The following is a 15029-nucleotide window of genomic DNA, read 5'->3' as shown; positions in this document are numbered from 1 at the left end:
ACTCATGATTTTTCCTGCTGTGAAAATGGAGGGGTGTGCACCATGCCATGGAGGGCAGCAGCAGGGGTGGAGAGAGTCCACCCTCTGCTGAACCGTGCAGGGGCAGAGGGGCTGGAAGACACAGGCCATCATGCTGTTTGAGCTGATATCCTGTCTGAATGCCTTATGAACTAATCCCTCTGTTGTAGATGTTAGAGACCATAACAAACTGGAGCCACATGTCATGACCTGGTGTTTTGTTGTCCTGGTTTTCTGTGTAAATCCTGATTTCTTGGTTATTCTTGTATTATTGTAGTCTATTTATTTTTGGTATTTGGCATTATTTGTATGTTCTTGGATTGTGTTATTTCCTGTTTTGTTTTGAAGGTTGTGTTCCCTCATGGCCTGCCAGTTTGTCTTGTGTGTTCCTTGAGTGACTACCAAGCTTACAGACCTCCAGTCCTATAGTGTGTTTTTTGGTTCTTGTTAACTTCGTAGTGTGTGTTTCGTTTGAGCCTTGTAATTCCTCTAGAGACTAAGTGTATGACCTCAGCGTGTTTGACTAGCTTTAGCATTAGCCCTTTTGAAATCTTGCCATATTGATTTTTTGGTTTCAGCTTTCATGATTCTGGTCAGTCAAGAGATTCACCACAGGTGACATGTTGTGCATTTACCTCTGAAAAATGATTTTAAGCCAAGCCATTATTATAGGGAGCGGACAAGATGGGCAGCAGAGGTTGTGATATTTTTCATACCCAGTTCAAGATTGCCAGAAGCTACAAACACAGCCTGTCAAAAAAAAAGGGGGGGGGGGGGTGGAATCACAGGCCCATTGTTATGACACAGCTCACACAGAAACATATTAAAAGACAGGAAGCTGCACACACAGCCTCACCTGTCCTGGAAAATACATACACAACATTCAATTATCTCTGTTAGTTGATGACATTGATTATCTTCTTTGTAATCCAGAAAAGAATAATCTTTATAATTTCCCTAAAGCCCAGAGAATCCCTGTGCTTTGGCATGTTCTAATTAGATGTATGTCAAAGCTGAATAAATGGTATTAATGTTGCTCTGACAGCCTCTATCCAGATAATCACAACTGATCTTATTAGAAATATTACCAATGCTATCTATCTATCTATCTATCTATCTATCTATCTATCTATCTATCTATCTATCTATCTATCTATCTATCTATCTATCTATCTATCTATCTATCTATCTACAGTCCAAGCAGGTCTATCTCTCTCTCTCTCTCTCTCTCCCACACACACACACGTCCAAGCTCAGCTGCATCAAAGAGTAGTACTTCTTTGACTGGGCTCCTAACACACAGACGTGCTGCTCCTAGCGTCGGTACCTTGCAAGCACAGCAGTCACCTTCCAACCTCTGCGACTCTCCCCCTGCTTCCCTCGCTCAGTCGCAGTTATTTCCGCATGACGGAGGGGGACTGCTGTCTGTCCGCCTCATCCGATTACAGCATCCGAGGACTTTTCCCGTCTGAGAGATAGGAGCTTTTTCTCTTGCTTCTCGCAGAAGAGTCTATGCTCTACGAAAGACGCGCAGCTGGTCTCGCCTTTACAGAGCCAGAGAGGGCTGCCGTGCGTCCTGGTGATGAGGCTGGTGGCGCACAGCCGACACAGCATTAAAGGAATCCCTCTGTATCTGAAGAAGCCGCCCCAGTAAGGGACAAGAACGGAGGGAGAGCTGCGGGAACCGGTGTTGGCTGGGACGCTATCATTTCGACAAGAATGCATCTCTTCAGTGCCATGTTCCTACTTGTGATGTTAGCTGTCATGCCCACTGAGGTAAGGACGCTTGTACGCTATCAATAAGCGTTAAAAGTTCATATAAGCCCGCATATTGATACATGGATCATTTGAGTAAGAACCGACGCCTTAATAGGAAATGTGATCGTTTTTAAAGAAGGAAAAAATAGACCCAGACGTTATGTTGGGTGAGGTGTGAAGACCTGATGCAGTATTAAAAAATGCTATTGTTCTGAATGTATCTCCATAATCTAGTGTACAACCGGAGACTGAGCTGCATAGAGAGAAAGTTACAACAATAAGTGGAGCTGCATGTTTGTGGTTTATGGACGTTGATACAAATTATGGTTATGGGGAGGACATAGTCTTTAAAGAATATAAAAGTAAGGGTTTGGCTTGATCCAGCTGATTTGTGAGTACTCTGATGCCTTTGATGCCCTGGAGGTCGTTGTTCACAGATCTCCCTATCTACCTCTACATCACTGACAGAGAGAGGTCCAGGGGCTTCCTGAGAATCTCTGTAACTGATAGCGCTGATTAAGCTGAAAGAGCCAAGCAGCCATGTGTGATTTGTTGCTGTGAATACAAGCTATGAGTAATTAGTATAGTGTACCAAAGCAGCACCAACAAATGGTTGTAGATCCTGGGAGATGTGTAACGTTTCTCTCTCTCTTTCTCTGTGTGTGTGTGTGTGTGTGTGTGTGTGTGTGTGTGTGTGTGTGTGTGTGTGTGTGTGTGTGTGTGTGTGTGCGCGCGCGCGCGGCTTTCTCTTGTCCATGACACTCGTGAAAAGCCATGTCCGTTAGGTAGAAATGACGAGCTGTGATGTGACAGTTGTAAATTAAAGTGAAGGACGGTAAATTATTTGACCCAGAAAAGCTTTCAGTAAAGGCAGGAGCGTTTGAACTTGCAGGGGTTCCGCTGGTCAGCATACATACAGTGTTGAGCGTAACTCGTGACAGAATAGAAAGCGTGAGGTCTGCTGATAAAGCGGCCACAATTTGTCTGTGATTTAGCTTTGCATTAAACAGGCAGAAGAGCTGTGCTGGACAGCGCCGCTTCGCACCTTCAGCTCCATGCGGCAGTATATTCAGGACTACGGACAGCGCCGTGTCGCGCCTTCGGTTAAAAACGGCAGGCTGAGTCAGTTTAGCACCACAGACAGCGCCTCCGTGTACGTTGGCGACGAGTGTCACCAGTTGGCAAAGGCAACTGACCGGCTGCAGGGCCTTACAAATACAACACCTCCAATATACTCTTTATGATGCCAAAGAAATGAAACAGTATGCATAGAGTAAAGTCTCTTTGTTCAGCTACTGTGGTGGTGATTAACACCCCTGAACAATGCAGTTATTGCAGATAATGAGTCAAATATTGTATCACTATATCTCTATATATCTACTATCACTATGTTTAATTTAATATATTGTGTACTGTTACAAATATATATGAGCAATAACTGTTGCTTGTAGTATGTAAAGGCCATATGATCATGTACATCATTGTTTTCTATGTCATGACTGCAGGGTGGGTAAACAGTGCAGTTGACCTTTAAAATGTGTGTTGCACATGTTCCACTGTATATCTGAATGTTAGGTTCCAAGTACTGCATGCAGAACAGATGGAATTGGTGGAGAAATAATTGATCTCATTGTGAGAGAAGGAGTTTTAAAGGCTATAATTTCACAGTGTCTGTTTAACCTGCGACAGACACAGACACACATAAAATGTAATGAATGAAACACTTCAGTCAAAAATGTAAAGTATCCATTGTTTCCATCAAAAGTAAATGAAGATGAAAATATATGTCATTGTTAAAGAAATATGACATGGAAGATGTAGCCAAGATATACTATCATCTCCCCCACACCCCTCAACCCCCACCCCACCCAATTTCTCAGTAGGTTCACACAGTAATTGGCCTTGGGGGACAATTTGTTGTAAGTGTTTGCATTAAATATTTAAAAAGTTTGAAAGAAAATATGACACCACCCATCTCCCTATTGCACTGCAAACATAAAGAATTGATGACTTCTTGCATATCTGCTGCAATGAGTGCAATGAGGGTAGCACTCCCTACCAGCAGAGTTGAGTTATCAACATATTTTCAGTCACAGATTCAGTGCAGGCCTTTATGAAATATTTAGAAGGCTTTAATGAGACAGATGCACTTGTTCGTTCACTGCATGTGTTTGTTAAGTACCCGTGAAGCTCTGGGGTCCTAAGTGCTACTGATACAGATGGGCACCTGATTGACCTTGGCACAGATGTCTTGCTATGGTGTGCACACTGAGCCGTGTATGATGGAACAAAGTTACTGCATGTGTGCGTAGGCTTTAAATTTAACAAGGTAGAAGAGTGATGTTTGCAGCAGGTGTATATTGGAAATAGAAGATGTCTATTTACTTTGTGTAAACAGTGACTTTAATGTAATAAGTTCAAATCTTGGGATACAAGGTATTAAGGCATAAAAAATACAAGGCAAACTACAGGAAAGTTGGGAAATATCCCTTTTTTATCACAAATGATTTATGATTTAAGTATGATGTGACAGATGCCCTGAATATAAAATAGCCACATGCTCAACTGACTGCAGATCACAAATATCTGTACACAATAATAATTTCAATCATTTAAAAGCATGCTGAAGCCTGACTGAGACATGCAGAAATATTTTTCCAGGTGGTAAATGACTTCTTTGTTTCTGTTGTTACACAATTTCTGTTTAAGTTTTAAAGTGTAAAGGTGTTTCATGTACATGTACATTTCATGTAGTCCCTGTGGGGTAAGGGAGGGCCACGGGGATGCCATTATTGGTTTAAGATAACTTCAACATTAGTGTGGTTAAGACTGATGCTTTGGTGTTTTTCCCTTCAAACACCGAGAGCAGTGGAGGAGAAACCTAATTGCTTGTCATTCTCAAAAAAGGGAGACTCTGTGTGAGCAGTTGGCTGGATTTTTCAGTAATTTACTTGATCCGTTCTCTCACCTAGGATAGGATAAACTATCATTTGTTAGGACCTTGTTAAGTTGTATTTCCTCAGTCTAGGTTTGTGTGATGACTGTTGCAGAAACTTGCCCAGCAAGGTTTGATTTATAGCTAAAAGGCAAGTGCAGTAAAGGAATGAGCACTTGTAAATCACGTTGCTGTTTAAAACATCATTTGGCACAAACATTTGGTATAGTTACACTATGCTAATTATACAGTGGTTTAATTCTGTAATATAAGCGTCACTGAAACTAGATGGTTTTACTGACACACATGCAGCAGTATGAAAAGCTATTTTATGGAGACTTTATATGTCTGTATCATTAACAAGCCTGACTCCACATGCAAACAGCCAAAGTGATTGTAAGGCAATAAGCTACGCTATTGTAGGTATTGTCTCTACATGTGAGGACAGGAGACAGACCTCTGCTCAATCAGAGTCAGGCAGGACAAACAGCTGTGCTGGCTAATGTCCAACAGAGACAGCTTTAAACAGTCCAGCACCCTGGCAGTGACCCTTTGGCCAAAAATCTCTTTTCCTGGTGCCAGCCCAATGAGAGCGAAGCAGCATCATCACAATAAAAGCCCTTCCCCTGACATGAGTGTGATCGAGTCTTTGTCCTTGTCTCCATGCCCAAAACCTATTACAACAGCAATCTAACTGAAACATTACAAGTGAAACCGTTGCAAAAAACATTCATGTTATTACTATTATCATCTTTTGTATTAAAGAAAGAGAAGAAGAGAGGTGGGGATCTATGTTTCAGAAAGAAGGACACATAGCAGGTTGGACATCGTGTGCTCTGCCAAGCAGCAGCCTAACCTCCACCTAGAGAATTAAACAAATGAAAGCTGCAGCAGCATGGATGTAAATCTGCCAGTGAGAGGCAAAGACACAACTACTAAAATCACCTTGCTATGCAAGAGACTTCCAGAGCTTGTCTGAATTATTTACTTTGCATGACCACTCAGAGGTCCAAGCTGCAACCGAGATTCATTTTTAGATATGAACATTACAAATTCTGCAATGAACAGCATTTCATTTTCAGAATTTCACAGAAAGCAAATGTTGAAGAGTAATAGATTGCCCTCAATTCCCTAATTTATGGCAATGATCTGTAAGTTTTCTTGGTCAGTGTTAAATAAGATACCACACACTAACCCACATAACCTAATTTCTGTGTTGCCCGCCAATCAGTAACAATCATGTCTAGCACTATGTGGGTGAGTAAGTGAGCAGGCAGGGTTAGATTAGCCACTATGCCTGCATCCACCTTCATGCACTCCCCATCAATATACAAAGGTGCTGCTTCACAATCAGCCACAGATAATGAGGTTGCATTATGTTTGATTCACTGCGGCTCAGAGAGATTGAATAGTATGTGCTTGTGTCATGACTGATTAGGGTAGAGCTTGAATTAGTGCACGATAATGATACCACTTTGTGTGAGTCAGCCACTGTAGAGAGATTTGTTTTATAAAAGAGATACAGCTCAAGAAAAGGGGCTGAAGCACAGAGAGCTATTCAGGCTTTGTGCTGTCCTCTGTTCACTGCCTCATCTTAATGTTTGATGTGCTTTCATGTGGCCTGTCGCTTTATCATCACAGGTGTTTGCATGTTTGTGCATGTTTCTAGGGACAAATAATCTGCATACACAGTGACACAGTGCGGACTCATCTCCCATCTTAAGGGTAAAATGTTGGTCCTTATAAGGTTACAAAGGGTTAGGTAGGGACAGGGAAGTGCATGGTTGGACGATGGTACACCTGTTCTGGGCCAGCTTTCTAAGTTTGGATTGTTGATGACTCACACTGGGGTGATATTAGTGCATAATGGTGGCAGTGAGCTTTTTTTGGAGGTGGGTCCCAATGACAACATGAAATGGGTGACTGATTTTTACTACTGCAGTGCCTTGGATGAGGCTGGCAGGCAGGCAGTGGTCTGCATGGTAATTGGTTAACAGATGCAAGGCTGAGTGGAGAAGCATGTAAGGTCAGTGGCCTGACCACAGACTAACACTGTGTCTCTGTCATGGTGGGACCCCTGAGTAAAGAGGGTGTTTCAAGAGGGTATATGTATGTATATATATAAATGCATATGTTCTCTTCTACTAAAAGTGAATTAACAGTGAGACAGTTTTAAACAAATGTTGTGTTGTGTTCACCCATCTAGATCCATCTAGATTTTGGTGTATGATGTATGATGGAACTATAAAAAAATGTCAGTGAAGCCCTTCCAGATGTCATGACAGCTGGTCAATCGAGAATATACAAGGAAAAGGGTCCTGAGCTATTTTGGTTTCCAGGTGTAGTTTGGCAGAAAACAGATCCCACGTTGTGGTTCCTTAAATGAGACGTGACTATTGAGGTTTTGGGTTGTTTTTTGTCCAAACTCTTTTTGGATGCAGACAAAAAAGGGGTTGTTTTTAAGTATCTCTGTGAAACAAAACATCATTATTTTTAATTCCTTTAATCCTAGGATAGAATTTGGGTTCCTCTGCTTCAGTAATATTCTGTGTATCAGACATTCATAGCAGCCCTTCCTTGCACTGCAGACCAAATGTCTAATTAACTTACTAACCAGATTCCTTTCTGAAATCCTACAATGGCTCTCTTCATTTATCATGCACATGGGACATGTGTGGTTTGAATATTTCAATGATTTGGAGCACTCACTTTAATCTTGGATTGCTATAATCAGACAGAAGAGTTTGATATTTAGTTCATATGTTTTAAATGCCCACTTACTCATTCCGATCTGACCACTACTTATGCTCTGGGCTCATGTGGGCTCTCACTGACCTCTGTTGCTGCTGCTTGCTCAAAACCCAGCGGCCCGTTGTCCTAAAATGACCATTAGCGTTCCCATGGTCCAAGCTGTCTGACTGTAGGGCAGCTTGTAATCACTATTAAAGGTTTAAAAAGTCTTTTGGGACTGAGTACTAAGCACAGTTGTTACAACATTCTCATTTGTACGCACGTGGTTAACGTGGCAGCTAACCAGAAGCCAGCTGACAGATTAGTTTTTATGCATGCAGAAGAACAGGAAAGTAGATTACACGTGTCATCGTGTGAGCTTGCACATCCACTTTTGACCTCTATTCTATCTTCTACAATTATACAAAGGCTTTCTGGTGCACAATTTTTTGTTTAAATGTTCAATATAATGCATGGATGTTACTTGTATGCTTGCTGTCAACAGTGTATAGAAGGATCAGCTTGACTGGTGGGATGAATATCATCCCTATATCGCATTCTCTCCCCCACTTTCTCTCTTTCCTTCTGTGTGAGTGTGCTCGAGGGTGCAGGACTCCCAGAGGTTTATGTCTGTGACTCTAAGCAAGAGTGACATTTCTCTGACAACACCCAGAACAGGCGTGCGTACACACACACACACACACACACACACACACACACACATAAGCACACGCACACATTGTCTCCCTTTCTCTCTCCCCTCTGCTCTCTAGTTCACAAACATGTCAGCAATGGAATCTGCAACAGACAAAGAGCCAAACAATGCATGGAATCAATTCTAACAAACACAGCTGAAGCTATTAAGGAGGCTGTAGTGAATGCTGTGAGTGACAGATGCCAATTAGAGCGCAGACTTGTCAATGCTGCCACCAATAATAAGGCCAATGACACTTGTTACCCAAGTAACTGCCACCATGGGACTCACCCACTTTTTTGTGTGTAGATTCCCACCTGCTCTTTTTTGCATTGCAGTAGGCACCTCCTGACCAGTTTTCTGTATGACCTTGCTTTCCCCTGCTCGATGAATCTTTTATGAGCCTGGCAATGTGGGTTTCTGTGTAGAAGATTGGAATATAAATATGGCTGTTGCGCCTAGAGCTTCTCTTCCCTCTCTGATACAAAAGCTTTCATGAGACTGAGCAGATTGGGCAAGCTGCTACTTGAATGGTGCTCTTCACATCTCTTCACTTTTATCGGAAGAAACACATCAGAGGGTGTTATGCATTCTCAAACACCAGACATAGATTTTTGCTTCCACCTGCTTGTTCACATGGCAGGACAACACTGTAGGAAGACATGTTTCCTTTAGAAGCAGCTGGTTCTCATGTCAAATGCACAGCCAGAAGTTTCCATATGAAAGCCCAATTAATTCCTCCCATTGATGGTATGGAGTTGTCAGCTGTAGCTGCAACTGACATTGAATGAGAGCAATAAACAAGAGACAGAGTACAATTACTGTGTGATGGTTCAGCTACCTCTCCCCTCCTTCTTTCCACATAATACAAACAATTGTCTCCACACTGCCACACGTGTAATAGAACAACCCCCAAGGCTGAAAGGTAACTCAATTGCAGAGCTTTCATTTTTAGAAATGAAGGAGGAGAGCCATGCAGCGCTGTGCAAGCGGAAGCAGAAGGCAAGAGGAACCATTTAATCGATGTGTTTTGCGCGTAGCACTGTCACAGCCACTCAGTTGGGCCATTGATGAGGGAGGCTCTCTCTCTGACTGCACCATGGCTTAAAGGCTCCAGTCAGGGAGGCGTGGGAGCCCAGCAGCCACCAGACACTGCTGCATATCAAGCAGGCTGGCAGAGCTGCTCTCTGCAGCCCCACCGTGAGCAAGGTAGAGAGGTCCTTTGATAGAGATACTACATGTAGGAAAGCAGTAAAAACAAGATGCTCCAGAGGAAGGAACACGAGCTTGCATTACATTATACTGCCTGATTCTAAACCCCTGGGATTTCTCCAAGTCTACATAACACACATGGATGCAGCAGGGTTTAATAGAGGATGGGAGCATCACATCTGCAAGTACCAGTCACAGCATTTTAATGCACTTAAGTTTCAGTATATGCTGTCTTATAGATAGAATGATATGTGCAACATAGATGAAATATCCTAAAATTAATGGAATCTTGCTTTGACAGATCACTTATAATTGGAGGAAAGATCTTGCAAGAGACTCCTCTTTCATGTTTTATAGATCACAGGACTGATTTTGTTGAATATTAACTGAACAAAAATAAAAAAAGAGTTCAAGAATTCCATTAAAACAATTGTTAACTTCTATCTTTTTAATTATTGGCAGATGCAACAAGATTTTTTTTTCTTTTTCCAATAATCTGCACGAAAAAGGACACAAAAATCCTCAGAAAGGTGATCTGTGGAGGCCACACCTCCATTGACCATGAAATTGTTGTTAAATGTCAGTCTGTGGATGACTTTCTATTTGCCTCGTTGGTACAAAATTCTGTTTGTGGAATCTGCTGTATTATTTGGGAAAAAAAAATCCAAGCTGTAAAATGTATCATAGAACAGGCTGGCTTGGGAAGAATCCACAAAAAAAGGCTGCATTTTGGAGAGTTTGAAATTGCTGTGACACAATCGGTTTTCAACCTTCAAGGGACACAGACCCAAAAGAGAGACACAGCTAAAAACATCCAGACAAAATGTACTCCTACTGTAATATAAGCAGCCTGTAGCCTCTCTACTTCCCTGAGTTATACTCTTGGCAGCAGGTCTACATATTGCATCTAAATGATAATAATGCTACAGGAGTGCAAGAACAAATAAAGCTATGAAAAGGTATTGTACTATTTCAGAAAAGATTTGTATGCATTACAAAAAAACATGTAGAATACATGTCATGCATTTAATACACACGGACACAGACACAGGTGCTGTGAACTGACGATGCTGTGGTGCTCAGGGTTGGTGGGCAGTGTCAGTACAAACTCAGAGTATGTGAACTGGGTTTGAATTAATGCCCAGTGGAGTAGCTGAGCAGGGCAGCATGGCTGAGGAGCAGGGGGAGTGAGAGAGAGAGAGAGAGAGAGAGACAGAGAAGGAAGACAGAGTAAAGTTTCTGGAAATGAAAAGGATAGATGCAGAAACGGTGAGCCTTCCAACTGTTCCTGCAGGGTTATCAGCCCTCAAATCCTAACTAAAAGGAGAATAATAATTAGAGGCCTATCACTCTGTCACTGTGATTTTGTTCCCTTCACTGGCGATGACACTCCTTGCAGATTGTCTTTAATTAGCTCCACATTGCTTAATCAATATGGCCACGACCATGACAAAACAACGGCATGTGCATCCTGTCGCTCGGGCGAGAGCAACACAGGAAGCAGCCGGATGAAAGGATCAGTGTTGACAGACAAGATGCGAGAAGAAAATAATGTTGAGTGGCATTTCTGTTGGGGGGTTGGAGCACAGAGAAAACATCATGCTCTGATAAAAACTTGCTCTTATGATGATTAGAGTTGCTTATCAACTATGGAGTCAGTGTGTTTGTGGATGAGGAGTGAGATATGTAGGTCTGCATCTTGTTACATCGCAAGGTGATAAAAGCACGCAGGCTGGTTGTTCATCAGGCGGCAGCGAGAGTCCTATCATGTCAAAATATGCTTGGGGATCTAATGCTGTAATCCTTGTTATATTTTTGAGCAGCAGAGCTGAGTGCCTCAGCCACACTAATGGTGATGTGATGAATAGGTATTCAGGAGAGGTCTCTCTCTTTACGCCTTAGTGCCTTAGGCTACTGGCCCTCTCAGGCCCAGCTCTCATCTCTTACTCTGCTCAGTCAGAGTAACAGCTTGCACTGAGCTGGGGTAGGGATCTTCAGAGAAGGGTACTTTTCACTTGTCAGGCACATTTTTCTACTTGGTATCTTCTGGATCGATATCTGCAGCTGCCATGCTTAAATCTGTGTTGATCTTATCCAAACAGCCCAGAACAAGACCATTAAAAGTGAACTGTGGGACTCATTCCAAACTGAAACTGACTGATATGTGCCCAGTATTAGATACTGTGGAAAAAGTCTACAGGGCTGATTAGTTGTTTCTGGAAGGTGCCTGCTAAATAGAGAATATCAATTAGATTATTCAGGACAGCAAACGATAACCACACTCCTTAGACATAAGTCTTTTTAAATAAATACTAACACACTTGTGCAGAGGTGGATCCTTGCCATTAGAATTTAAATTAACGATTTAATCTGTTATCCTCTAGCTCATTATTACAAGGTATTTCTGTCACTCTAATCTCCCTAGCTTCGAGGTTGACTGTTATTTTTAAAGCGTTCTTGTCCATTTTACCCAGAGCAATCAAGCAATAATCAACAATGATATGTCCCAGAAGAAATGAGTGGTGGATTTTCAGGCTGCCATGTCTCAGAGACAGCAAATGAAAATACTTAACGATTAGCAAAGGAAGTGTCAACTGAAGGGAAAAAAACATCCTCCATCCCTCTTTTGTGCCGCATGGAATATTAATGCGAGGGATGGCCTTTCTGATATCTGCAGACGGGTATGCACTCACAAATATCATCATTAGGCAGCACAGATCTGCATTGTGTTCACTGTGAGGAGCACGCTGCAAAACATTTTGCAGTAGACCAGAATCCTGCAGACAAACCAACACTTTTTTGTCTTTGTTCTGTGTAACCCACACATGTGCTCCAAAGCACATAAATCCCACAATGTGATTGTGGGAGCCGGACATGTCACTACAATCACATTGCAGGCTATTGCCTATGTAGCTGAGAGATCCAGTCTGATGATCCCATGTGGTGCTAACACAAGTTATCTGGCCATTGTTTGCCATTAGCGCCTCTCCATCTTCCTCCCACTAACACCTTCCCACTCACGCAATACTTCTGATCTCACACTCGGCAGACTCCACAGACTATTACCCTTTTGTAATGTTCACACAAATCTCTTATTTCTTCTCTGTACACTCATTTTCTCTAGGTTGTTGATATTTTCCTGTCTGTTTGTTTGTGTAATCACTGAACGGATCAGCGGCTCCTCATTCTGACAGTGCAGCAGAGACTTTGTGTGGCTGGGTGTTAGGCGAAGGTATGAGAACATGGGCTAATACTTACAGTTTATTTATACTAATAATCCTTTTTTCTACCAGCTTGGCAAAACTCCATAAAAGAACACAGTGACAAGCCAATTTGTTTATCTACACGCTTCTCCTAACCATTTCGCACATAACTCCATGCGGCTGTTTGGAGGGATTTCTCTCTGGAGCACACTGAGTCTGTGTTGTACTAATAATGTCTCCCTAATTAAATGTTACAGCCTCTGTGAGCATTAATGACCTGAAGACAACAATACAAAAGAAGGCTTCAGTACGAGCTTGGACAAAGAGGCTGGGCACAAGACTGCAGGCTGGTTCTGTCCCTTCATTATTAATGTACAGTACATGGTTGACGGGTTCTGGTCATTGTTTGCTCCTGACCATGTCAGACACAGGGTATTATATTTTTGACTAGCTGCTTCAAACTCTTACTAAACAAGGCTGTAATTGGCAGGATCTCCACACTTCTCACCAGTCATGTTAGTTTTGCTGTTGCAAACGTGGCAGAAAACAGATCAGATGTAAATTCATCACCTCTGGGAGTTTTAACATCCAACCTTTCTCCTCTTTTTTTCTCCTAACCACCACAGCTTCCTTCATACCCCTCTGTTATACATTGGTTTATATATTTTTTCTGTGTAACCAGTGTACCAGAGTGATTAGCTAATCATGGCAATACCTTCCATCTGCGACAGCATGACGTTTGCAAACAAAGACTCAGGCGGAGGCCAAAAGAGAAACTGAGGACACTTTGTCCACTGGCACTGTCTCTGTCTAATAATCCACTAGGTACATCTATGAAGAACTCCCACCTTTTTTGCGAACACGGATTAATCCATCCTAATGAAACAAAGCACTCTGAAAGTAAAGTAAGACAACTGATGGCACTCCTGTATTGCAGTAGACAGCAGAAAATTCTGCATGGTGGCCTACTTTGGGTTCTTTTCATTTTGGCATGTCAATTAGACAGTTTTTATTTTTTTCATAAACCGAGCTGCAGTTTGAGCAAAAAAATGAGCTTGCCAACATGTAAAAAAACACAATTATTCTCCATGATAGTGACAAGGCCAGTGCCACAAATGAGTGAAGGGCGTTTTGAAGAGGCGAGTAGCCGTAGGGTCAGTCTCAATTAGTCGGCTTTCTTTGAGCATCAGCTACCTTTCTGCTGGGAGGAAGACTTCCAATTTGCTGTCAGTAATTACTCAATCTACAGGAATAGCTTTCCCTATGTAACAGAGAGAATGGTTGATTAGCTTGGTGGAAGAAAGGGTCAGGATGTGGCACTGGGTTTCCAGTAAAGGGTAGGTTTATGGCACATTGGTAATCAGGTTATGAAGTCATACAATGATCATAGTAATTGTGCGTGTGAATCCATATCCATCTGTGTGAGCGCCTCCGTGTATGGGGGCAATTTAGCAGGGCATATTTGCCACAGGAAGGACTGCTCTGAGTCATGTTCAGCTGGTGCAGTTGGCATCAGATGGGGCAGAACATAGAGCCTTGCTGTGCTTACAGAATGCATGGCAGCTGATTGCCACATGTAGCTCTCGTCTATTGCTTTGATCAAGGCTTTTCTTTAGCAAGCCTGCAGCAAAGTGTGGTGCCCTGCTTGTGTCTGATTGAGCTATCTGGAATTTAACCATACATAATACCTGATACCCTACTAGTTATACTGTATGAACCTGCATAGATTGTTAAGATTGTAATCAAGGAAGCAATCAGCCGCAATCAATCCTTCTACAGTGTGAATATAATTTGAATGCATGTTCTGGCAATGTATTCAGGAAGTTATTCACTGAGCTGAACTTGGATTTTTTTTTCTGCTGAAGGAAAACATCTGGATGTAAATATGCCATGTCTTTAATAGCAACTGCCTCTCATTAAAAAGCTCATTTCAAATTTCAAAAACATTCCAGGTAAACACAATAAATGTTGTTAACGCAATTTTCCATTATGTGTAATGGCACACTGCTGGCTCAGGTTTGAAAATTTCTTTCAATCTGAGGATAATGTTCCTTTAAGATTCTTTTATTCAACCATATAACTTTGAATGCAAAGGGAGAACACTGGAGATTTAATGTACAAGTCAGTTCTGCAGTCCTGCCGTGTGATACATTATAAATCTTCTTGTCTTCACCGGAGGGTGATTAGATGGACAAAAGACAGAGGATGGAATTACCACAGAGTACTGTATGTGGGTTATAGTCAATAGCAGCAGGCAGACACACTATATTGATTTTGTTTACCACACATTCTCACTGGAAAGACTTATTCACACCTGTAACTGCTGCTGTTTTATTCTGTGCTTTTGTTTCATGTATAATAAACAACAATCACTGAAAAAAGCCCAGAAAAAACACAGCATACTACATTTATTACAATTGAAAAAAAAGCATGTCCAAAAAGTATAAAAAAGTATTTTTTATACATATAATTAATTTGA

The 15029-nt window shown here is 41.8% G+C and overlaps 1 protein-coding gene across 1 annotated transcript in view; it reads left to right on the top strand.

Annotated features, from left to right (window-relative positions):
* Positions 1–1431: 1431 nt before the first annotated feature.
* Positions 1432–15029, top strand: part of olfm2a (olfactomedin 2a) — a 37572-nt gene continuing 23974 nt past the window's right edge. Inside the window, exon 1 of the mRNA XM_028412004.1 lies at positions 1432–1794. Within this exon, the coding sequence (XP_028267805.1) occupies positions 1738–1794 (57 nt within the window). The 5' untranslated portion in view covers positions 1432–1737. The remainder of the gene's footprint in view (positions 1795–15029) is intronic.

The sequence above is a fragment of the Parambassis ranga genome, chromosome 8, assembly GCF_900634625.1.
Source record: "Parambassis ranga chromosome 8, fParRan2.1, whole genome shotgun sequence".
NCBI lineage: Eukaryota > Metazoa > Chordata > Actinopteri > Ambassidae > Parambassis > Parambassis ranga.
The sequence above is the reverse complement of the archived record's forward strand: the minus strand, read 5'-3'. Positions and strand labels throughout refer to the sequence as shown.